This window comes from Tachypleus tridentatus, chromosome 5, assembly GCF_004210375.1.
Source record: "Tachypleus tridentatus isolate NWPU-2018 chromosome 5, ASM421037v1, whole genome shotgun sequence".
Taxonomy (NCBI): Eukaryota; Metazoa; Arthropoda; class Merostomata; order Xiphosura; family Limulidae; genus Tachypleus; species Tachypleus tridentatus.
Genome location: NC_134829.1, coordinates 48,410,955 through 48,436,355, shown reverse-complemented (window position 1 = coordinate 48,436,355; position 25,401 = coordinate 48,410,955). Strand labels below are relative to the sequence as shown.

General features: G+C 31.1%; 1 protein-coding gene and 1 long non-coding RNA gene across 2 annotated transcripts in view; both read left to right on the top strand.

Annotated features, from left to right (window-relative positions):
• LOC143251252 (inositol 1,4,5-trisphosphate receptor-like) overlaps window positions 1-20,781 on the top strand; it is a 46,514-nt gene extending 25,733 nt beyond the window's left edge. The window contains exons 14-18 of the mRNA XM_076502695.1: window positions 2,447-2,637; window positions 3,956-4,121; window positions 9,656-9,816; window positions 11,072-11,233; window positions 13,613-20,781. Coding sequence (XP_076358810.1) covers window positions 2,447-2,637; window positions 3,956-4,121; window positions 9,656-9,816; window positions 11,072-11,233; window positions 13,613-13,705 — 773 coding nt within the window. The 3' untranslated portion in view covers window positions 13,706-20,781. The remainder of the gene's footprint in view (window positions 1-2,446; window positions 2,638-3,955; window positions 4,122-9,655; window positions 9,817-11,071; window positions 11,234-13,612) is intronic.
• Window positions 1-25,401, top strand: part of LOC143251110 (uncharacterized) — a 119,156-nt gene that overhangs the window by 50,959 nt on the left and 42,796 nt on the right. The window lies entirely within an intron of this gene.

The window sequence follows — 25,401 nt, the reverse complement described above, 5'->3', positions numbered from 1 at the left end:
AGGGGTTTTGAAGGAGGTTAAAAATTGGATGTGTGAACCACTTGCTACTAGTTTTTGTTGGTCCTTTAAGAGGGAGGTAATAAAATTGTCATAGTAATTATAGACCCATTAGTCTTACATCAGTTGTTGGAAAAGTTTTAGAAAGTTTGATAAAAGATTCTTTGCAAAGTAATTTAACAAAGTTTAGAATTTTATTGGATAGTCAGTAGGGTTTCCAAGATGAAAATCTTGCCTTGTAAGTCTTTTGACATTCTGTAAAAAAAGTTACAGCTTGTGTAGATAAGAGTAAGAGTGTATATTTGGTGCACCTGGATTTTCAGAAAGCATTTGACAATGTGCCACATAAAAGGTTTTAAAAGAATTATCTCTATAGGTGTGGGGGGATAAGTTAGTAAATTTGAAAGAAAGCAGAGGCTTGTTACAAATGGTTTTCAGTTATATTGGATTAATGTCAAGTGGGTACCTCATGGGTCACTTTTAGGACCTTTGCTTTTTTTGAATTACGTAAATTGCATAGATGAAAGGATAGTCAATAAATTAAAAGTTTCAAGTGATATTAAGTAAGATCTTGGGTGTTGCTATCTGTGAAGAAAAGGGTGCTGCTTTATAAAACAAATTGAAGAAAAGGGTGCTGCTTTATAAAACAAATTAGGTCTTTTAACAAGTTGGGCAAACAAATGGCACAAATTGTAAAATACTGCATGTGCATTATAATTTGAATTATAAGTGTAATTTGGATAGGAATAATCATAACAGTGTCATGAAACAAAAGGATCTTGGTGTAATGGTTGATCAGTCTTTTAAGCCATCCAAGCAGTGTGCTTTTGCTAGTTGTATTTACAGAAATATTGAATACAAGTCTAAAGAGTTATAATTTCAAGGTACAAGTCACTGGTTAGGACATATTTAGAGTATTGTATTCAGTCTTGAACTTCTTACTCTAAAAAGGACATTGAATTATTGGAAAGGGTTCAGAGAAGGATTACTAGAATGGTCCTGGAATGGAGAGGTTGTAATATGAGAAGAGGTTGAAATCTGATGCTTGTTTTCTCTTGAAAAAAAGAATCATTAAGAAGGATTTGGTTGAGGTGTTTAAGAATGTAAAAGGAATTGACAGTGTTGATATATTTTCTTACTTAGCAGTGAGAACAGTGAGTCTAGGGTACATGAGTATAAATTCTGGCAGGGTAGGAGTCACATTCAACTAAGACAGTTTGATTGACAGGATAGTTGACTTTTTGGAATGGGCTGCCTTTGGATGATGTGGGCACAGTAAATTTAAGTGAGTTTGAGACAAAGCTTGATAAGATATGAATAATAAGGGCTGCTTTTAAGATTGTTTAAAATTTATTAATTAGTAGTTTCGTTTAGAGGGTGGGATAGCAGAGATGGACCAATAGGTCCCATGTTGGCCTGAAACATTGTCATGTGGGTGTCCACAGGGTGCACTTGTCCCTCCCGTTCAAAAATAAAAACATTCATTCTTTCTGTATTTAGAATATATGTATAATATTGATTTAAAGTCTTCCCCACTCTTCCTTCTGTTGTTTCCATGAATGCCAATGCCATAGCTTTGCAGTATTATCTTGATTCACCATAACTCTAGACTTGGTTAGCTGTTGGCTTTTAAATTTCAAACAAATTTAGCTTTGTAGTGTATAGAAACCAAATTATAATGTGTGTTTTAAAGCAGTTTGTGTTGTTAAAATATTAATAGTATATAGCATGGCTACAACATTAGTTTATTATTAACCATTTAATTAATTTAGAGCAAATGAAGAAAAATGATTCTAATGTAATCATTCATGTGTGTATCTTGGCTAGTTATTTTTCAATTAAATAAAAAATATTACACACAAATGTTAGATACATATACATATATATATATAATTTTTAATTAAAAATTATAAAAGGTTGAACTAAAATATAACAGTAATTTTATTAATACTTTTTGAAGTCCAAGTAATTTGTTGATAAAACTGCTACATTATTACGAAGTTCATTCTCCAGTAATATTTCATTTATTAATAACTTTATAAAAATAAATTAATTTAATTATTATTAATAATCTAAAAGTAAGCTTTTGCTTTGACCTACAATTATCATTTGAAGAACAACTTGTTAAAATAAATGTATGAAATATAAATAGTATAAGAACTTGAAGGCATTTCTATGTTAAAAAACCTGTTGGTGGTTTTAGTTCACATGCAGTTGATTTATAGTATTAAAGGAAAGCAACTTTATATAGAGTTGTACCACGTGTGTGTGTGTGTACATACATACACAAACACTATACTCTTATAAAAACGCTAACAAATATTGCAGTTGTTTTGTTCTGATTGCATATTAAAAAAAAAAGGTTTGAAATACACAATAATTCCAGATTTGTTGTAGTCATTGTGTTACATTATAATTTGTATTTTGCTTTGTTCTGTTGGTGTAACAGACCATCTTCCAGTAGAGACAAAAAGTTCTGTCCTAGATGTACTAGAAGAAAATAGTTTACAAGAACCAGAAATTGAGGGTGGAAAGGAAAGAGCATGTGATTCAATGATCATGTGTATTGTTACCACCTTAAACCAAGGGCTAAGAAACGGTGGTGGAATTGGAGATGTGCTTCGTGCTCCAAGTGCCAAGGTAGGATAGGTTGGAGTACATCATAAGATTTGGTAAAGAAGAAATGTGATGATACTGAAATTTGTTTTACATTAACTGTGAATTGTATTTCATTAATTCTAATATTTTCTTTTATCTTAAAACAACTTTTAATTATTTACAAGCAGAGCAAAGTAGTAGATAGTTATTATTAGTAGTAGATAATTATTCTGTTTCAATATGATATAGTAAAAAGAGAAAGATAATCTGTCAATCCACTTCAGTTTTTAAAATGGTAGTTAGAATTGGGAGATGAGATGTTCTTAATTTTCTAAATGAGTTAAAACATTTGTACATTAATTTCTAACATTGAACATTTGTGACTTAACAATATTCCACTGTGCCCAAAAAGTTTCTTAAATATATGCACAAAGTCTGAAAATGCAAGTTATGTGCCCAGTTTCATGATACATGTATAATTATATTTGAATATTGAATGCACACGTACTCAAATATAAACCTATCTCAGTAATTTGATTGCACCTGGAAAATTGCACAATATGTAGTTATGTTAAAACATTAAAAAATACAATGCTATACACATTGTTCAGCTAAGATGATGTTTAGCAGTTGATATGAAGAAAAGTACCCAAAGCTATGAAAGATTAGTTGTTTTTTTTAATCATATCTATTTAAGCAAGTGAGGAAATGTTCCTGTTCTTGGTTAGTTAAACTTTTAATGGATCTGACTACATTGTCTTTATAAGAACAACTGAACTATTTGATCCATGAAATTGGACTTTCTCAAATATAAGTTAGGGAAATTACACCTCACATGTTACTTTCTTTATTAAGAAAAGAGTGTGTTGAAATATTTGTGTAATTTCTTACTTTCACATTCATGAAATTTACACACTTACTTATCTGGGCTATTGTTTCACTTGGCCAGACATTAAGAGGCCCTGGTTATAGAACACCTTTCACTTATGCAACCAAACTTCTAGTGCACGTGGTATTTCTTGATTGCAAGATTATAGAAACAAAGTAAGAAAATACACAACATTTATAGTCTTAAACTTCACTGAATTGCAGGTGGTTATGCATGCCGATTCTGAGACCTACAACTGTTGAGTCCTAGTTAAACACCCCCCGCTAGCACAGTGGTAAATCTACAGATTTACAAACTGAAACCAGGGGTTTGATACCTTGGTGGGTTCAGCAGACAGTCCAATGTGGCTTTGCTATAAGAAAAACACACATCCTAGTTAAAATCTTTAAAATACTTACATTCTTAAGTGAGGGCTTTATTAATATTAGAATAAGCCTTCCTGAACCAGTTTGTTTTTCTTTTTAATTTCAGGAACCACTGTTTGCAGCACGAGTGGTTTATGACATGCTTTACTTCTTTGTGGTCATCATCATAGTTCTGAATCTTATTTTTGGTGTAATTATTGACACCTTTGCTGACTTAAGGAGTGAGAAGCAACAGAAGGAAGAGATCATGAAAAATACCTGTTTTATTTGTGGTGAGTTGGAATGATTAATGGTCGGTGTGTATTAAAGTACTCTTTCATGAATCATTTCTGAATTGTTCTATGTTTTATGAAAGGTACAAATTTAGCCACTGGTAGACTGAACAGATGGGTCTAAAAATGTACCTCAGAATGGCTTGTACGGGTATTAACACTTTTATTGATAAGGATAGAACAACGTTTCGACCTTAAGAAGACCTAAGAAGGTCAAAACATTGTTCTATCCTTATCAATAAAAGTGTTAATACCCATACCAGCCATTCTGAGGTACATTTTTATTTCAAGTGGGTTTCTCATCATCAAGAAGATTGGTCTAAACCCTCATAAAGAAAAATTGATACTTTGAATAATCCTTAAATAATGTAGTTAAACTTAGAAAAACTGACAACCAGTGATGCTAGTTATGTAATGTGCCATGAACATTATATTAGGCAATTTAGGTGACCATAAGTTTTAAATGATCTTACTTAAATCAGGATGTAGCATTTCTCTGTAACTTTAGCATAGATAGCCATTGTGTGGCTTTGTGCTTAATTACAAACAAACAAAACCTGTAAGTTTTCGTTTTTTAGTGCCATCTTGTTGTATTTTAACGACATGTAAGAAAAAATTTCATTCTGTACTGTCTGGTAACTATTTTAGCAACAACCAGAAAAATTGACAGACCTTAATTAATTACATCCGTCTTCATCGTGTATAATTAGTTTGAGATAAGTATAAATCACAATCTTTTATAAGAATGGTGGTCAAGAATGTGAGCTATCTTCAGAATTACTTCATCATGCTCAGTCTGATGACTATAATTATGTCCTTTTGCCATGTATCATAATTTCTGTTATAATGGTTTCTGCTGGAGATTAAGAGTAATTTCGAATACCACAGTTAACAGATCTAGGTTATAAAAATCTATTAACCCTCTTGCCCTGGGTATCCTTTACTGCACATGACACAAACTTTTAGTGTCTTATATTAAAAATGTTATATAACTACTTTTCTCTACATTATACCAATTAATATAACGTAAAACCTTAGCTAATAATCCATATGTTGTTATTATACAAGTTTTAAGTTCCCCGAGCGTGACACATTTTGTCTTGGCATCTTCTCTGTTTTATACACCATGCCTTCAAATAGAATGAAGTTAAATGTAAATTATGCATCATACATTTGTAATTGTCCAAACAAAGCATAATTTTTATATCCTTAATGTTTTGTTATATTGAATAGAAAAGTCAGACACCACCAATCACATCCTCATACATTTGTAATTGTTCAAACAAACCATAATTTTTATATCCTTAATGTTTTGTTATATTGAATAGAAAAGTCAGACCCCACCAATCACATCCTCATACATTTGTAATTGTTCAAACAAACCATAATTTTTATATCCTTAATGTTTTGTTATATTGAATAGAAAAGTCAGACACCACCAATCACATCCTCATACATTTGTAATTGTTCAAACAAACCATAATTTTATATCCTTAATGTTTTGTTATATTGAATAGAAAAGTCAGACACCACCAATCACATCCTCATACATTTGTAATTGTTCAAACAAACTATAATTTTTATATCCTTAATGTTTTGTTATATTGAATAGAAAAGTCAGACACCACCAATCACATCCTCATACATTTGTAATTGTTCAAACAAACTATAATTTTTATATCCTTAATGTTTTGTTATATTGAATAGAAAAGTCAGACACCACCAATCACATCCTCATACATTTGTAATTGTTCAAACAAACCATAATTTTTATATCCTTAATGTTTTGTTATATTGAATAGAAAAGTCAGACACCACCAATCACATCCTCATACATTTGTAATTGTTCAAACAAACCATAATTTTTTATATCCTTAATGTTTTGTTATATTGAATAGAAAAGTCAGACACCACCAATCACATCCTCATACATTTGTAATTGTTCAAACAAACTATAATTTTATATCCTTAATGTTTTGTTATATTGAATAGAAAAGTCAGACACCACCAATCACATCCTCATACATTTGTAATTGTTCAAACAAACCATAATTTTTATATCCTTAATGTTTTGTTATATTGAATAGAAAAGTCAGACACCACCAATCACATCCTCATACATTTGTAATTGTTCAAACAAACTATAATTTTTATATCCTTAATGTTTTGTTATATTGAATAGAAAAGTCAGACACCACCAATCACATCCTCATACATTTGTAATTGTTCAAACAAACCATAATTTTTATATCCTTAATGTTTTGTTATATTGAATAGAAAAGTCAGACCCCACCAATCACATCCTCATACATTTGTAATTGTTCAAACAAACTATAATTTTTATATCCTTAATGTTTTGTTATATTGAATAGAAAAGTCAGACACCACCAATCACATCCTCATACATTTGTAATTGTTCAAACAAACCATAATTTTATATCCTTAATGTTTTGTTATATTGAATAGAAAAGTCAGACACCACCAATCACATCCTCATACATTTGTAATTGTTCAAACAAACCATAATTTTTATATCCTTAATGTTTTGTTATATTGAATAGAAAAGTCAGACACCACCAATCACATCCTCATACATTTGTAATTGTTCAAACAAACATAATTTTATATCCTTAATGTTTTGTTATATTGAATAGAAAAGTCAGACACCACCAATCACATCCTCATACATTTGTAATTGTTCAAACAAACTATAATTTTATATCCTTAATGTTTTGTTATATTGAATAGAAAAGTCAGACACCACCAATCACATCCTCATACATTTGTAATTGTTCAAACAAACCATAATTTTTATATCCTTAATGTTTTGTTATATTGAATAGAAAAGTCAGACACCACCAATCACATCCTCATACATTTGTAATTGTTCAAACAAACTATAATTTTTATATCCTTAATGTTTTGTTATATTGAATAGAAAAGTCAGACACCACTAATCACATCCTCATACATTTGTAATTGTTCAAACAAAGCATAATTTTTATAACCTTAATGTTTTGTTATATTGAATAGAAAAGTCAGACACCACCAATCACATCCTCATACATTTGTAATTGTTCAAACAAAGCATAATTTTTATAACCTTAATGTTTTGTTATATTGAATAGAAAAGTCAGACACCACCAATCACATCCTCATACATTTGTAATTGTTCAAACAAAGCATAATTTTTATATCCTTAATGTTTTGTTATATTGAATAGAAAAGTCAGACACCACTAATCACATCCTCTCTTCCATGATTTATTACTAGTTCTTTTTCACATTTGATTATACATTACTTATAAAAAATGGAAAGTCAAATAAACGTCAATTTCATTTGTAGTACAGCATTTCTTGCCGTGGGAAACGTAACAGCTAATTTGAATTAATTTGTAATGGCTCTTGGCCCATAATTAGAAACTAGAAAAATTTTTAAAGCTAGAGTATGTTATCTACTTTTTGTCTTCTACTAATCTATGTTCGTTGGTGCATTATTAACTTAACTAGAAAGTATTTATTGCATTATTATCATTAGTATAAAAAGGTAGGATTAAATGTCCTTGACAATAAACAGTGAAATAAAAGATTTGGTAAGCAGTTTATTTCTTGTTTTCATGTTTATTGTTATAAAAGTAACTACAATTTAAAAATAGGGATTTTTTTTAGGTTAGTTAAGATTAGGTAAAATAAAAATTATAATGTTCCACGAGGTGCACACACAAGGAACTCTGGTAATTTGTGTGTAACGTAATTCACTAGCATGGAGTGAGCTGCATGAGATCTGAGGGATTTACTGCTTATGAAGGTGCAAGTAGTAGTCAGACATGGTTAAAAGAGCAATAATATAAATAGATGTATGTTGTATTTCAGTCTAAAGTTGAAACTTTGTAGAATGGACGGCAACTGCCTGTCATGGAGACACGAGCGTAGAGGACGACGTTTCGAAAGTCATGCTCTATGCTTGTGTCTCCACAACAGACAGTTGTTGTCCATTTTACAAAGTTTCATCATGAATACACTTCCTTAACAATCTGTCAAAAACTACAGTTTAAAGTTATTATAGAAATAAAAGATATGTAATTTAGATTTTGGTTTTTATATCTCATTTTGAGTTAGAGTAGAGAATAAAAACGGATAAACTATAAAGGTTTACTAAATAAAAACATATGAAATGTATTTAGGAGGCTTGAGGGACTACACAAAGGAAATTTGAGAATTTTGAGATGGAGAAAAATATTTTTAATCTGAACATAAAAATTAATTTTCAAAACAGTCTATTCAAAACATATTCTCAGCATATTAATGAACAAATTCGTCTTTTAGATAATTAACTAAAATTATTTTATTGCATATTAAAGATGTATAATTTTGTAAAGATATACAAACCACACTAAAAGTTAGATGTATTAAATTCATAAAGACTTTAAGTGAGTATAGAAAGGTCATGTGGTCAGTCAAATTGCCTAAGTCCATGTTGAGAAGTTTTTGGTGTGTTTTCTTTTGTGGTTGTTTTTGGTGTTTTTTTAATGTGGCTGAAATTTTGTGACTTGTGCTTCTTCAAAGTCCTTGATTTGAACTTATTAACAATCTTACACTTTCATAAACAAGACTCACTTTGTAGCTGAGGTCACTGTTTCAGAATGGTTTTTGAAAGCCATTGGTTCTTTTAGTGTTGACCTTAGTTATAATGAATACTTGTGGAACAATATTAAAACTCGTGTAATTATTTTTCTCTTCTTAAAGGCACACTATAGAATGTGTTTAATATATATCACAACACTAGTCAAAAATTCTAAGTATAACAACTGTGAAATGAATGCTAGACCTAATTAATATTGCTCGTAGATAGAAAATAAGATGTTTTGGAAGTCAGTTTTTCTTGTTTAAATTATTTGCAGTAATAAAAACTTAAGTGTTAAATTACTTCACATATATAAAAGTTCCTTTAATGTTATAATTTTAATAAGCTTTATTGAAAGAAAACAATAAATAATGTTTCTATAGAAGCATAAAACCATGTTAGATGTAAACAATAAAGCTAGTTGTCCTTTGTTTTATTGTTCCCATTACAAAAAAACTCGAGCTATGGTCCTGTTGCTACTAACATGGCACCCCATACAATTCACCAGTGTGTCTTATGATACATACATGCATTACATTTTGAAGTTGAGTTCAAAAAATTAATTTTTGTGTTTGTTTTTGTAGGACGTGGAAAAATTTTGGAGGTACATTGTTTTCATGTTACAAAATTCTGCAGTGAATGTGGTCTAGTCTTTATGATTTGTTGGAGTTACTGTTTTGTTCTAGATGCATTCAACTTCTCTTTGGATGTCCTGCAAAAACTATTTTATACACAATTTACAAAAATTATTGTACCTTATAAAATATTTATACAGGCTAAAAATAACTATTTGTATTTAATGTTTCCCAAACAACCAAAGTTAAGATAATTTACAGGAAGTATCATATATGATACTACAATTTATTACTGGTAAAAAATAAAAAGATATAAGGAGACATTTTATGTTTCAGGTTTGGAAAGAGCATCATTTGACAACAGGACCGTGTCATTTGAAGAACATATTCGATGTGAACACAACATGTGGCACTATTTGTACTTCATTGTACTGGTGAAGGTTAAAGATTCTACAGAGTTCACTGGTCCTGAAAGCTATGTGGCTGCAATGATCAAAGTTAGAACAGTTATTGTAATATAGCTAAAGAAAACGAGAAATTATTTTTCTGCAAATGTAATATCTGTAGTAGTACTTAATAGAAAATGTGTTAAGGGGGTGCTTGACTTTTAGTTTTTTGATACATTGCTGTTAAATTTATAATTCTGCACTGGTGACTACATACTCACCTGTGTGTGTGTATGAAGTTCAGCTTATGTTTGTGTTAATAATAGAGCACATGATTGATTAAGTGCTCGTACACTAGTTTCACTTCATGTTAACCCTGACACATGTTCATTACCTTCAGTGCTATTTATTTTAAACTTGTTATTTGTATTGGAAGGACATAGTGAATAACATCAAGTGCTTAACTGTCGTCAGTTTGGGTACACATTTGCTGTATTTTGGTTATAAAATGCCTATCTAGCTAAAGTATCCATAATAGCATTGTGTAATAGTGTACTGGTTATTAGTCATAAAATACTTACACAGCATTGTGTCACAGTGTACTAGTCATTAGTCATAAAATACCTACACAGTTAAATACCCATAATAAACATTGTAATAGCATACTGGTTATTAGTCGTAAAATACATATATAGTTAAATACTTGTAATAGCATTGTGTAGTAGTGTACTGGTTATTAGTTATAAAATACCTACACAGTTAAATACCAGTAGTAACATACTGCACTAGGCAGTTCATTAATATACTGTTATGTAGCATCTAATCTGATAGCTTAAACCATGTATACCATCGGTTCAAGTGTTCAAATGCTAGGTGATAGGAATACTGCACCAGATAAATCGGTAACATACTATCATATAGCATCTGCTCCCGAGAGCTTAAGCCATGTTTACTGTTGGTTCAGGTGTTCAAATGTTAACCCTTTTGTTTTAAAGAGTTAAGTGGCTAAACCTGTGGGTCCTATTTTGCAATTATTAAATACAGCCATGTAGAAATACAGTTCCTGCATTAACATAATTTGTTTTATTATGCTTATCTAATATTGTTGGTGATTCTAAAAAGAAGAGCTTTCAGATATGGGATGTGAGCTTCACCTACCGTACGTGCAGACTGTATTTTCTTTACAGCAAGCATGTAGGTTGTGGTTCAAACTGTAGTCAGTGGTGATTGTTTGTCTTAAATCTGACACAAACCTTATTTCATATAAGAAGAATTTTATGAAGTCTTATCTGTTTTTGAGATGTTTGTTTGGAACTTTAAGGTGAAAGTTTGTATGTTTTTTTACCTTGGTATTATTACATTGAAGGACAGGAACCTCGACTGGTTTCCACGAATGCGAGCGATGTCTCTTGCTGCCGATGACGGAGAAGGGGAACAGAACGAAATGAGAACACTGCAGGCCCAGCTCGACTTAACACAAAAACTTGTAACCACTCTTTCTCGGCAACTAACAGAACTAAGAGATCAGGTTTGTTTAAATTGGTTGTTAACATAACTTATCTCTCTGGAAGTTTTGAACCTACAAGGTGTTTGGAAAGTCACTGTGCACTTGTATATTTATTAACAGACATGTTTCAATATAGAATACAGAAGGTAAATATGAATGACAATTATAAACAATATTGAAAGTGACCCCCATTGGCATCAATACAGGCCTGGATTCTTCTTATTTTGTTCTTAAACGCTACTTTCAAGTCATCCAGCATGCGTGGACGATCTCGATACACTGCAGATTTTGCTGCTCCCCATAGATAAAAGTCTAATGGATTATGATCTGGTGAGCGTGGGGGCCACATGTCTTTGGAAATAATGCGGTCTCCAAAACATTCCTTTAACAACCGTATAGATCTGTGAGATGTGTGGGCAGTAACACCATCTTGTTGAAACCATGAGTAATTGATTTCATCACTTGTCATCTGACTGATGAAGGCGTGAATAATCTCCGAACAATAGCACTCTCTGTTTATTGTGTTCATAAAGAAAATAGGGCCAACAATTTGACATCTGGAAATCTCAACCCACACACCAACCTTGAAATCATGTATGGGTGTTTTGTGCAAACTATGAGGATTATCAGATGACCACAATCTTGAATTTTGTGAATTAACGTAACCTGAAAGATGGAACCATGCTTCATCAGTGAAAAAAGGTCACATCCAACATATTAGCTGTATTCTCTTCGATAAATCGGTTAAACCATCTGCAATAGCATATTTGTTTTTTATTATCAGTTGCTTTCAGTACTTGTACCACCATTATTTTGTATGGGAAGAGCTTTAATTTCTTTCTGATGGCGTTATGAGCAGTTACAAGACCAATATCGTGCTGCTGAGCTAACATTCGTAATGATTTTGATGGACTCTGCATCACACTGTTAGAAATATCCAGCAGTTTCTCCTCCGATAGCTTTGCTGGATTCCACAGCGTTTGGCATCATCCACTGATCCAGTTTCCAAAACTTATCAGCAAGGTTACAAACTACATTGCGATGTGGAACAGGTATATCTGGGAATTTTTCAGCAAATCGCTGTCACACCACATCTGTGTATCTACCACCTTCTCTGAGTACGTGTTCGACGACCCATACACGTTCTTCAGTTGTTAAAACCATTTTGGGATCACAATCTGAAATATACTAACATATGATTACGAAACTGCACAGTGACTTTTGGAACACCCTGTAGTTTTAATGATTGATAGATATTTGTTATCCTTACCCATGCCAGTCAGAACCTTTGATGTGAGTTACACATGTGCATATCAAATTTTAAAACCAAAGTAAAAAAAGTAGTTTTAATTATATTTCAAATATTTTAGAATTTGTATCTTGTCATCTCATAATATTTACTTCAAGTAACCTGCAAAGAAAAAGTAAATAAATATTCTAACTTCTATTCATGTTACTTTTGTGAGAATGTTTACACTCATCTATAGATTCATGTGTTATGAACTAATCACTTGGAACTATAATAATTTGTTTTTCAAATGATTTTTATTATCTTTTACCAACTGTATTACTGCAGTTATTATTTCCCATCATCTCTTCATGATGTCGCATCATGTGGTGTAAATAATTACTGATAAAACACAGTTTTGAAACCAACAGTTGAATACGTTGAAATATGATTAGTTAAATCAATTTATAAATCTTTTACTTTATCGTGAAATATTTAAATTTGAGTAGTACCTTGGTACTTAAAGTGACTACCTTGAGCTACTTTAAGGGTGAATGTTAGAAGACCTAAGGGGTAAAAAGTGGGACAAGTAATGTACATTTGTTATGCTCTCTGTTAATAGAGCTGTATGTTATGTTTGATTTGTTTTTTACATTAAATTATGTTTCTTTAAAAGCGATAAAAAAGTTTCTTCCTTGAAGAGAGATTAAGCAAACCTAGTTAGGTTTAGTGAGTAAAATGGACAATGTAAAAATATCCTAATGTTTCAAATCCTTATTTGTTGAATATTGTTGTTTATTATATTCAAACAGTGAAAAAGAATGCATTATTTATTAAATGAGAACTGATCTCATTCAAGAATATTTGCAGGAACATTATTGTTTGCCTTGCTAAGGTAATGGTGTTTCCATTTTTAAAGATGAACTGCTTGGCCACTAATAAATTATTTTTTTATGCTGTTGTTATTGTTTTTAAGATGAATTTTAAGGTATTTGTCGAACTTAGATACTGTGTCGCAGCTTTCCACAAAGTTTTGTGAAATATAGTTATGTATTTCTACAATGAAATGGCATTACTGTCCTATATCTGGTCTGAAAAGGGTTAAATGGATGATAACAAATATGTATGGCTGGTAGATTACTTTTATTCGTCTTCATATTTTATTTCTGCAGATGACTGAACAGCGTAAACAGAAACAGCGACTTGGTTTACTGGGAGCGCCACCTATTGGGGCTTTACCTGTCCACACTGTGTCTAGTCAGTGAATAAATCTCACCTGATCTTAAAGTGAAAGTTTGTTTGATCTTGTAAAATGTTTTAAATACACGTATTGTGGTCGTGGTATAGAACATATACATCCATAACCTTCAATATGTTGGAGGTAGGATTTACTCAAGAAACTGTAGAAAATATCTATTTTATAGAAAGTTGTTTGAAAAATATACTAAGAAGGTGGTTTGGAAAACATTAACTAGCTTTATTTTCATTAAAAGTGTTTCATTAGTGTACAGAGAGAACATTTTCATAACTAGTTCTACTATAGTAAGTTCACAAGTTCAGTGTTCTGAGGTTTCACAAGTGAATGTGAAACATTAGTTTGTAAATGGAGTAGCTACTTGTTTGATATTTATCAGCTGATAAATTTTGGTTTACTCTCTGATGTACTGGAAAGAAGTTACTGGTGACATTGCCAAACAAGTAACATAAAAATGTTAAACTTTATAAGCTAGAATATGGATTTAGATGAGTGTATGTGTACCTATTTTAGGCTTGTTTTAGTCACACACAAATATATTGTTAAAAACATTGTTAAACAGGAGAATTAGTTACTGATTTTTACATTGTTAACACAAATGTCTTTTAATTAGTATTATCATAAACAAATAGAAGAGTACAATTTAACAATGTGTGTGTTTATTACTGTTCTTGTTTCTTCAATATAATTCTTCTAATGAGTTTATACTGTGTTTTTATTATCTAAATTTCAACCTGTATAAAGATTTGTCAAAGTTTAATAAACACACACTCTTGGAGTTGTATTGTATAGATGCATCAATTATGATGGTGTGAAAATGAAAGATGTAGTCTTTCAAGTGAATTGTTGTTCATTAAACAACTGCTGATTATTTAGGTGTTAATTTAAATCATGTAAACAGTACTTAAAACCAGTAATATGTGTTCAATGTTTACAAGTAGCTTATTGAACTTAAACAATTTTTTTTGTAGCAGAATAAGATAATTCTGCTATGAATAATACGTAACATCACGATAGGTTAATCTGTGAGTGTGATATACCATTGGAAAAGTAGTGTACTATCCATGTAAGAATGGTAATGTTTTATTGTGATCATAATGAATTGCTATTATAACAATGCACTGTTTGAATCTGTTGTTGTTCTTTAAGCTTTTGAAGGATGTAAATAGTACAGTCAGTGTGATGTGATACACTTTATATAGATGCCAAACCACCACTGAAACATAATTTTGGGGCACAGTAAGAAAAGCAGACATTTTAGTGAAGTAATGTTCCAAATAGCTGTTTTGCATATACATACCATCTGTGAGCTGTTCTTTTCTTGCTTTATTCAAAGGTGTGTTGAGCTGTGTGGACTGTGTTTTAGGAACTTGTTTGGCCTAGCTTTGTGTTGAGATAGCATTTCAGATTCCTTGAACCTTATGAAAAACTTGTAATGAACCTAGAAATATTGTTTCAAGGTAAAATCCCAGCAGATGTCTATGAAATGCAGTTCACATGTCAAAAACACTGCCTTAGCTCTTCTTACAAAAAGCATACTGAGGTTTTTGCTAACTTTTTGTAGTTGTATTAAAAATATTTATAGTAAATATTTGACCAGATTCTTAGTATTTCTGTACCTTTGAATGAGATTCATTGTATTTTGTAGGACAGAATCTTGTGTGAAAATCTCGGTTGTTTCATCATGAATTAATTTTCAGCAGCTGAGTGTGTGAAAACCAGTTGTTGCCTCAATGTATTGAGTGGTCACAGGTCAATCTAATCTTAATTTTTGCAAGCTCAAAAGTGGACACTTGATATTACAACAGATGTAATGGTATTTTCCACCTCCCAAAAACAGGTGTTCATTGTACAGGTATCTTCAACATGTTTGTATTCTTCTTTTAACCTTTTTAAGTTCATCTTTTCATTCATGTTCACTGCAAGAAAAAATACTTCCAAGTGTAAGGATATTTTTTATGTTTTTGTATTGTCTATATTAGGTAGTATGCACTCCTTCAGGCATTGTTTAACACATCCCATACTTTAATAATCACTCAGTGCTATTGGTTTAAGATTTCATGGAGGAACATAACTGTGTCCATTTACTTTTATATTCTTTTGCTTATTGCTTTAGATCAGAAACGTTCATCTGTCATTTTTGGTTCTTACTTGTTGGTAAGCTATCATTTCGTGTGACGGTATTTTAACATTTGTTATATTTTTTCTGTTAATAGAACTGTATGTTATGTTTGATTTGTGTAATTAATATTTAATGACTAACATATATGTTGTTCTCCTGGTGATACTTTTGGAAACTTAGGTTTACTAATACATGGAAACTTTGCAATAAAGACTTTAATTATACGTTTCCATCACCTGGGTATCTATGGCCAAAACAATTATCATTTTTCCATCGTGCATCATTAGTGAAGAGATACAAGGCTAACTGGATATAATTAAATAGGTTTACCTAGTACACAAACAATATTTTGTTGTAATTATTTAAATAGGCTTACCTAGTACACAAACAATATTTTGTTGTAATTATTTAAATAGGCTTACCTAGTACACAAACAATATTTTGTTGTAATTATTTAAATAGGCTTACCTAGTACACAAGCAATATTTTGTTGTAATTATTTAAATAGGCTTACCTAGTACACAAGCAATATTATTTGTGGAGTTCTTTTGTAATATTTCATAAGATTAGAATGAAAGGTCTCAAAAAGTGGACTCACTCTGTGCCAAAATTGCATTGTTTTATTGAATGAATTATACTTGGACATTCTTGTTTGGTTGGTTGGTTGGTTGGTTGTTTTGTTTTTATTACCTTGTACTTTTTTAAGATCATATATGTTTAAAAACTGTTGGAGGAATGAACAAAAAATACAGTATTTTATCCATTTGTTAAGTCTCTAGTTTTTAGTTGAACAATAAAAGTTTATCATTTACCTTAATATAGTTTTTAAGTAAGAGTCATCTAAAATTGTATTAGCTTTGAATTTATTTTACTTGTAACAGTGACTTAGGAATAGCTTTGAGTCGAACGAAAAGCATTAGGCTTAGCTTCCATATTGGTGAACTGAGAAATACAGCCCATTGTGAGCAAGATTTATTTCAAACAAGCTAAAGTAATGTTGGTGTCTTCTAAGGAACATATATTCCAAACATTAATTTGTATTTTTAAGCTGGGACTGCTTGTAGCCTAGTGGTTACTATGCTGGCCTTTGATTCTATGGCTTGAATCATGCTAACCCCCTCCCAAAAAAAACACAAAAAAAACAAACAAAAAAAACAACTTGTTAGATCAATGGGTAGTACATTTCACAAGTGACAGTTGAATAACTGTTTAGTTAAAGTAGCCTCACACTAGACAGTGGTTGGTGTTGACTGGCTATCTTCCCTGGATGATTTGTACAGATAGCCCTCGAGTAACGTTGCTTGACATTCAGACAAACAAACAAAACCTATAATTATCATTATTGTTACACTTTATTTAAGCTCTTAAATTTAACAAATTTTCTAAATTAATTATAATTTTATTTATTTTTTTACTTTTTACATGTATGCTTTTTTCTCATCTTAAGAAATCTGTAGTTGTAGTACCATGGAACCTGCTTCAGGCTGTAGAAGGTATTCCAGTCAAGTCACAAAATTTTCATATTGGTAAAAATAGCCTACTGGTCTTACTTGGTAGTTAATCCAGAAAAATTGCATTTGAGTTTGAAAGTATTACAGTTATCCAACATGATAGTAACAGTACCAATGACCCAGATTGTATTAATAATTAATACATGAAATTGTAATAGTTGGGGTTTGTCATCGTGCAACAAAACAAAAGTTAAATCAGTGAAGAAGTTAAGTATACAGAGAAACAATATTATTATAATATGTCACTGAAGGGTTAAGTAAGTGTGTTATGAAACATACATTGTTTAGTGTTGTATAGAAGACTGTTGAATAACTTTACACCTTTTGTAACTTTTTACCAAGCTGTTATTGAGATAGTTCTTTGTCATTACACAACACTTTATACAGTGTACTGACTATTAGTGTCACTCTGTTTTATGAACAGTGCTTTTTGTTTGTTAAGTTGAAGTGATTATTCATAGATTTCTACTAACGTATCACCAGATGACATTGACGGCTATCTTAACAAGATGATGTCTGAAAATTGTTGTTTGATGTTTTGACTTCCTTGCAAATAGGTCAGATCTTTCTGAAGAGACATTCTTTAAAATGTTAAATGTCATAGGGTACTTTAGTTGTGCTTTTCAAAAATAAAGTGTCTAATCTTTCTCTGAACTGTCCAGTTAACTTCTTGAACCCTGCTCTGAAAATACTAAACACATCACAGAGGAACTTAACATTCTATCCTGTGTAAATCTGTATATTACACTATGTAACACATTTTGTTTCTGGATAGTATGTGTTATTTCTTAATTGCTTATGCTGTAAAAGTACTGAAAATGGCCATTATTCCCTTCAAACTTTGCTTTTGTTATCTGGATAATGAAATTTATAAATTAACCTATTTTCTATGTAAAAACGGGCAAATTTGCACATTTTCATTCACATGAGATCTGAATAAAACAACGTATGAATCAAGATTTACATGTATTTATACTAGTTATACAATAATGAACAAAAATGTTTAGAAGTGATTAGTTTTTCGAGATTTGCGACTGTAATGTAAACCACTTTCATGTATCAGCCCCCAAATTTTGTCTTCCATCATGTTTTTGTTATACGCTCCCAGGTCACAAAAGCAAAGTTTGAAGAGAAAAATAGGTCTTCACTATTTACTTTAGGCATAAGCAATTGGGAAATAACACTTTCTGTCCAGGAACAAGAAAAAGTAAAAATTGTGTTACATAGTGTTATTGTTGTTTGTTGTACAATATATTTTTAGTGAAAGTTCAGAAAGAAATATATTTATTCTTCTCTAATACTCCTTTGTTCACAAACTATTGTTCCAACATTAATAGATATGTCTATCAAACATACATCAGATGTTTGTTTTTCAGGATGTTAACTCAAAATCATAAAAAAATAACCTTTGTTTGATAATAGCTTTGTAACTCCTATTTTTAATATTCTAAATATTAAATTTTTATTTTTTTAGGTTTAATGTAATCATTTATATAAAATAACGACTGAAAAAACATGTTTGTTTCTGCATTCTAACCAAGAGTACTCTCACTGTATTCAGTCAAAATATTGTAACAAACGATAATAACATAGACAATTTACAATTTATTTACTGAACTAATTAATCTGAAGTGTTCTGAAAATTCATTTTTCATCAATGTTTTTAATTATAAATGTAAACAGCAGTAAAAGATTTTGTCATCTTCACTGTTTGAAAACACGTTCTGAAAAACAAAATCAAATGAAAATATTAACTTTCTTAGGAATGAATATTTCTGACGAAAATACATCCTGACAACTGTGTTTCATGAGACGTGTATATTTTAATTATGATTTTGTTTTATAATTTTTCACTTTCTGTGAGAAACTTGGATATTTTAATATGCGAAAAATCTTACTTTATTATTTGTGCATCTTGTCCCAAACTGTAGGTTTGTTCTTGATTTGAGTAAAAATCAATTTTAACATATGTTCTAATATATTCATCTTAACAGTGTTTGTTGAGTTTTCATGTAAGTTGGATAGAGTATTATTTTCTAGCAACTTATTATTGTTTGTTGTTTTTTAAATATGATGTTACTGTTAGTTTTTCTGTATATTTTTAATTTTCTTGTGGTTTTTTATATTTTTTCTATCTTCTGATTTCAAGTATTGGAATTAACCTTTGTCGTTAACTGTTCCAAAAATATGAAGCTTTGATAGACGCTGTAAGCTATATTAATTATAGAATGTTGGAACTTCTTTATCATTCCAGTTTTTCTTTTATTATTATTTGTCTTTGATTTAGAAAAAAACAACTTTCCTTATTACTATTTTTGTATACCATCGTTTTATTATTACTATACCAACTTTAAAGACTCAAATTTTTCTCTTGGAGTTATTACTAATACCCATGGAACTTGTAAACTTTACTATTTGTCACATATTGGTTCTTCTAAATCCTCTCATCAGCCACACAGTTAACGTTAATGGATATCTAAAACTGTTACTAGTAGTGATCTGTGGTGTTGTACACTTGCTGTTAGCCTCAGCTCATAATGTATGAAGATAAATTTGTTTGAAACTTTTACACTTCTAAACGAGATGACTTACAAAAATTCAATTTTTACACTGTGTTGAAACTAACCTTTGTTTTCTAATTATTCTTTATTCACACTCGAAGCTTAACACTACATTCGGAAACCTAGGAAATATATATATGGTTCGTTTGACTTGGATTACTTACTATGCCACTTGTTATTTTTATCATACGAGTGTTTGTTGTTGTTGTGTTTTTTTAATGTACCTTAAATCATGTTTAACTCGAGCTTTGCCTTGTAGGAATTTATATAATTTTATAAGTTTGTTTCTTTTAGTTGTTGTTCATGGAGATTAATATGAAGGTATTTTAACTATGTTCGTTTCTTTCAAGAATGTATTTCCAGCTGTGTATGCTCGTGCCGGAAATTTCGATGTTGTAACAAAGAATCGTTTGTTATCGTTTCAACGCCATCTGTGTTTCAAAAAATAAAAAAACTCGTGACTTATTTTACTATTTTACCTTTTTTATACATGCTCTTTTGTTTTGTTGTGTATAGCTACGTGTTCAGAGCAATTTTGTTTTATTTTTGTTATTTTGTATGTGGCTATTGTTTCTCTACTAATAAAAGTTACAATAAATATGCAATATTAAGATGATTAATTCCTCAGGTTTTTGTGTAATTAATAACTAAACCACTTGGTTAAATTAATACGTTTCTTTGTAGCTGTGTAATATAAAATAATTATTCATTCATAATTTGTTGCCAGTAATTTCTCAAATGAAATACTTAAACGCGTCACCAGCTATACTATATTATTAAAATAAGTTTGTGTCAGATTCGGAGATTATTATATGAGTTAGTTACGACAGTACGTAAACTACGAATGTAAGTATTGTAATGATTTCAATAATAAACAGTTTAAAAATCGTTATTAGCATTGTTTCCTGTATAATGAAGTACATGCATGTTTACTTGTCGAACTAGGCTTATGTAATCTGTAGCGGTGTTTATACAGAACTGTAAATTGTATAGATTGTGGTATAATGGATAAAAGTTGGTAGTTTTCTCAAATTTTGTAACTTATTTTGAAATAACTTCTTCGTGAATAAATCTTGTAATTATGCACTAATCTCTCGTTTTTATCATCACCTCTGGAAAGGATGAGCTGACATTCTTTACAGTTTCTCTCGAAAAAAAATCTAAAACACTCCTTTTTAAAGTATATAATCGTAATAATGACCACTGGAGTACACTACACGTGCGGGATTAAAGGGGAGCAATCGTTCCAGACCATTCCTGTTGGGAAGAACGGGCAACTGTCATGCTTCTTTCTCTTCCTTTAAAGGTGAATTTTACAGAAAAAAGAACACTTTGCAGTCAAAAGAACAACTCATACTGATTAATTTTGCAGGTTTACATTTTTTATAAAAAAATATGTGCTAATAAATGAAACATAGAACATGGTGCAGAAAGAGCCCTATCCGAGCGGCAATCCGAACGCTTTAGTCGTTTGCCTCTAGGAAAAGTAATGTGACGTAATAGTTGCCAAACAAACCGCCAAAGTCAGCGCGTTGAATGTAAATAAACATGACCAGTGCATACGGAGAAACAGAGGCGGAGTCTGTTTTGACTTTGTGTTCTGAACAGTGTTGAGTAGCACCATATCAATTCGAACCTACTCTGAACGAACCTAGAACAGTTACTTTTGACACACATCTGACAAGTTCTAGTGATGAGGACAGTTCCACGAGCGAGAGTAGCGGAACAGTGAGTGATACTGATAGCGCCCAGGCCTGTTGCGAATCGGTCATATCTCCAGTGGAAGAATGGTAAGCCAAAGTCATGACAACAAATATGGTCTGTATTATTTCACGTGCAATTTTAAGCATCTCGAAACCTGTCTGGTGTTTATAAATTAATGGTATCACAGACTGGGTTTTATTTATTTATACTTTGCCAACTATGGTAACTAATACTCGACCCTTCCACAATCATTGTACAGGGTATTTATGACTCGTAACAAAATGAATTTCAATTATACGTCATAATTCTGTTTTTAAAATCAAACTAGATGTAGCAGTCTGAATAGTTAATTTAATATTTACCATAAATGTATAACTTATATGACATATTCCGTACGTTTGTGCAAGGTGTAGATAGATTTACATAAAACACCAGCACTGAAAAGGAACAACTTCGTCGGCGCGCAACGAAGCGTGTTTGGCAACTATTACGTCATAGTTGTAAAACGTAGCGGAAACAGTCGAAGGACCCGCACGTTTTGTTTTATTTTTTACTCAAAAACTGAAGTGTTTAAAAATATGGCAACCACACATGAATTATACCTAACCAAATTACAGTTTCTAAGGTAATTATTAAATTTGTTGAAAATTCACCTTTAAATTAAATTCCTGCCACGTGTACTTTTCTGTGTGTGCGCGCGCACTAAGTTCGATCGGCCATCTAAACAGTAATTAGGGCTCGATTCCCTGCGGTGAACGGAGTTCATACACTCCATTATATAGCTATGAACTAAGAAATTAGCAGCATGTCTATAGTGATTACAACTATGGATGAATAAACTTCTGTTATATGGGCTTTCTAGTTATGTTCGATGTTGTATTAACAACTTTGAAGTGCAGAGTATTAATATATCCGACTTACGATTTCCAAGACTGTATCGAGAATCTTTGGTAAGAAGACAATTCGCCTGTTGGTTTATTTTGAACATTTCGGTTTTATCTTGATACATATAATTTATTTACGCAACAGATACAGTTCATAAAATTAACAAGAACTAGTCTTAGCTTCAGTATAAAATACAACATAATTTTTAGATTTTTGTTAATGTATTTTCTTACAGCTTTCCTTAACATTACAAAAAAAAAACATTGAAATATTTTTAGATTATATGCAATAGGTTTGTTAACGTGTGATACAATGTATTTGCTAAACTTATTCTGTCATTTTGCTTTGCTTTAATTAAAATTCGAAATTGGATATTTTAGTATCATTGTTTCTATCGGTGAGGCACTGTTCCGTATCCAGCAATAACTTTAAAATTCACTTTAAATACGGGCGTTGGAAGCTTTTATATTTTAGGGTTAAGTAAGTATCTATCTCCATAGGACAGCAACACAGTGATCGCAAACTTTCTGTTGCAATTGGACTTGCAACGAAAATAACAGGAACGTCAGAAAATAAGGTATCTTGGAATAAGAAAATCAAATATATTATTATAAATTTATTATTCAAATAATTTAGTTGCAAAAACAAAATAGGTTTCTATACATCCTGTAATGTAATGTTTTATTGTCAACAGGAAATCCAGTTCCGGATGTCATTAGTTTCCTATGTTCAAAACAAACTACATTAACGTACAAACCGAGATAATTACAAACAACCGAGTTAATGGACAAACATACAACCCTTTCATTCACACTGAAACTAAAATTTTAGTAATTACTTTAAAGCACGAAACTTATTAGGTATTTGCTATACAGCAGTATAAACAGATTTACCCTGGCAAAGAAAGTCACATCATGTTTTACTTAACTGTTTGTGCTTTAAAAAATTGTATTCACGACTATTTCAAAATAAGTGATATATGAATCAGTTTCGTTAATGCTGAGAACGTAAATTTATGCAATATTGTATCGTGTGTTGCTTATTTCTTGGGGTTAGACTACTACGTAATGTTTACAACTCTAAGTGTAGTTAGCTACGTTAAGAGCATTTGGTTAATTATTAGCTGTGTGAACTTACAGACCAGAAAATTAAAAAAAACATTGTGATAGATGGCGTTACTAAATAAATATCATTGTCCACAAACTACCGAGAAACATTTCCTAATATATGGTGTTGGTAAAAAGTGGATAGTTAAGTTTCATTACCTGAAGTATTATAATAAAGTTTTACGTAATGAAACAAGTCGCACGAGCTCAACCATCATTACCATAGTAATTTACCTATGAGAACTTAACCCTAGGGTCTATAAATTTCTTGGTTACAAAATCCCTAATGATATACGAGTTAATTTAAAAAACAAAATCAAAAAAAAAATACCATTGTGGCAATCAGCCCGCCCCCGAGCTACTGCTGAGTTACATTTGTATTTGACGCATGGAATGAATTATTTCACCCAGTTGTTTGTCAGATTCTTTATATTAAATGTTGTGACAGGTAAAAACATTGAACAACTCAAACTGATACGATACCGTTGTAATCGATATTTTAATCTAGATTTTTGTTTGCTAGAGGTCGCACGACGTAATATCTAGAAGGTTTATTAAAGTCTTCAAGAATATTAAGTTTTGTGTTGTAAGCTGAATCCCAGTAATGATATAAATTGTGTTAATAAGTTAGGTATTCGGCGAGTTATAGATTAATCAGTACGAGGCCAGTTATTTATCCACGTCGTTCTCTGAGGCAGTTAGTAAGTTAAACGGTGAGTTCATGAGAGTGTTTGTTATTGATTTATTAGCAACAAAATACTTTCGTCTGAAGACTTTCGAAACGTTGTCCTCTACACTTGCGTCTCCACAAGAGGCAGTTGCCGTCCATTTTACAAAGTTTCATAATTCGTTATCATTAAAATTATCCACAAGAACCCATTCAATAATGAAACATGTTTAAAAAAAATGCAACTTGAGAACCCACCGGAAGTGAACAATATAAAATCAAGTTGATAATTTGAGGTGTAGTGTTAAGCAAATAAATCATAAGATGGTTTTAAAGCAATGAGAAAGGTCTGTAAAGGAGCGCGAAAAAGCTATATTGGTTTTAAGACCATTAAGTAGGCTTAACTTTGTCCTCGCTATGTGAAAGAATGTTATGGCGTTTCGTGTTCACGAAATATTCCATGAAACAAAAAAATATAAAAAGTAGTTTAAAAAATCCACTAATTATCACCGAAAACATTCAATTTAAATGCTATAATTACAAAAGACACAGCTTCTGCTAAGTGAAATTTTATAGAAAAAAAATAATGTTCATGTTAGAAATACGTTGTAACTTATGAAATACATTGTAGTTCCGGACGTAGCACGTGCATGTCCCTCGTTAGAGACGTGTGTATAAAAGTGTGGACTTCTATAAAGGTACTTTATGTAGTTAAGTTATTTTGATTTATATATTTAAAGTCCTCCACTAGTACAGTGGTAAGTCTTCGGATTTACAACGCCTAAAATCAGGCGTTCGATTCCTCTCCGTGAACTCGGCAGATGGCCCAATGTGGCTTTGTTATAAGAAAACACACATTTTACTGAATGATTTTAGAATAACTATGTATAAGGTTTTGAAAGATTTTTAAGAACTTTTTTGTGCGTAAATATCAATATGTTGACTTAATTATGAGAAGAAATACTAACTTCGATAGGTAAGATGATTCAACTAGAAACCATCTACAGAACCCACATAAGCAGAGGTTTTGTCATGTTGTTAGGAAAACACGCAATTAAAAAAGACAAAAACCCAATAAACAGGAAGACATCACGAGTTTGTTCCTGACGAAGAAAGGTCAACCTTTCGAAAGGATTAGAATTTGGTATTG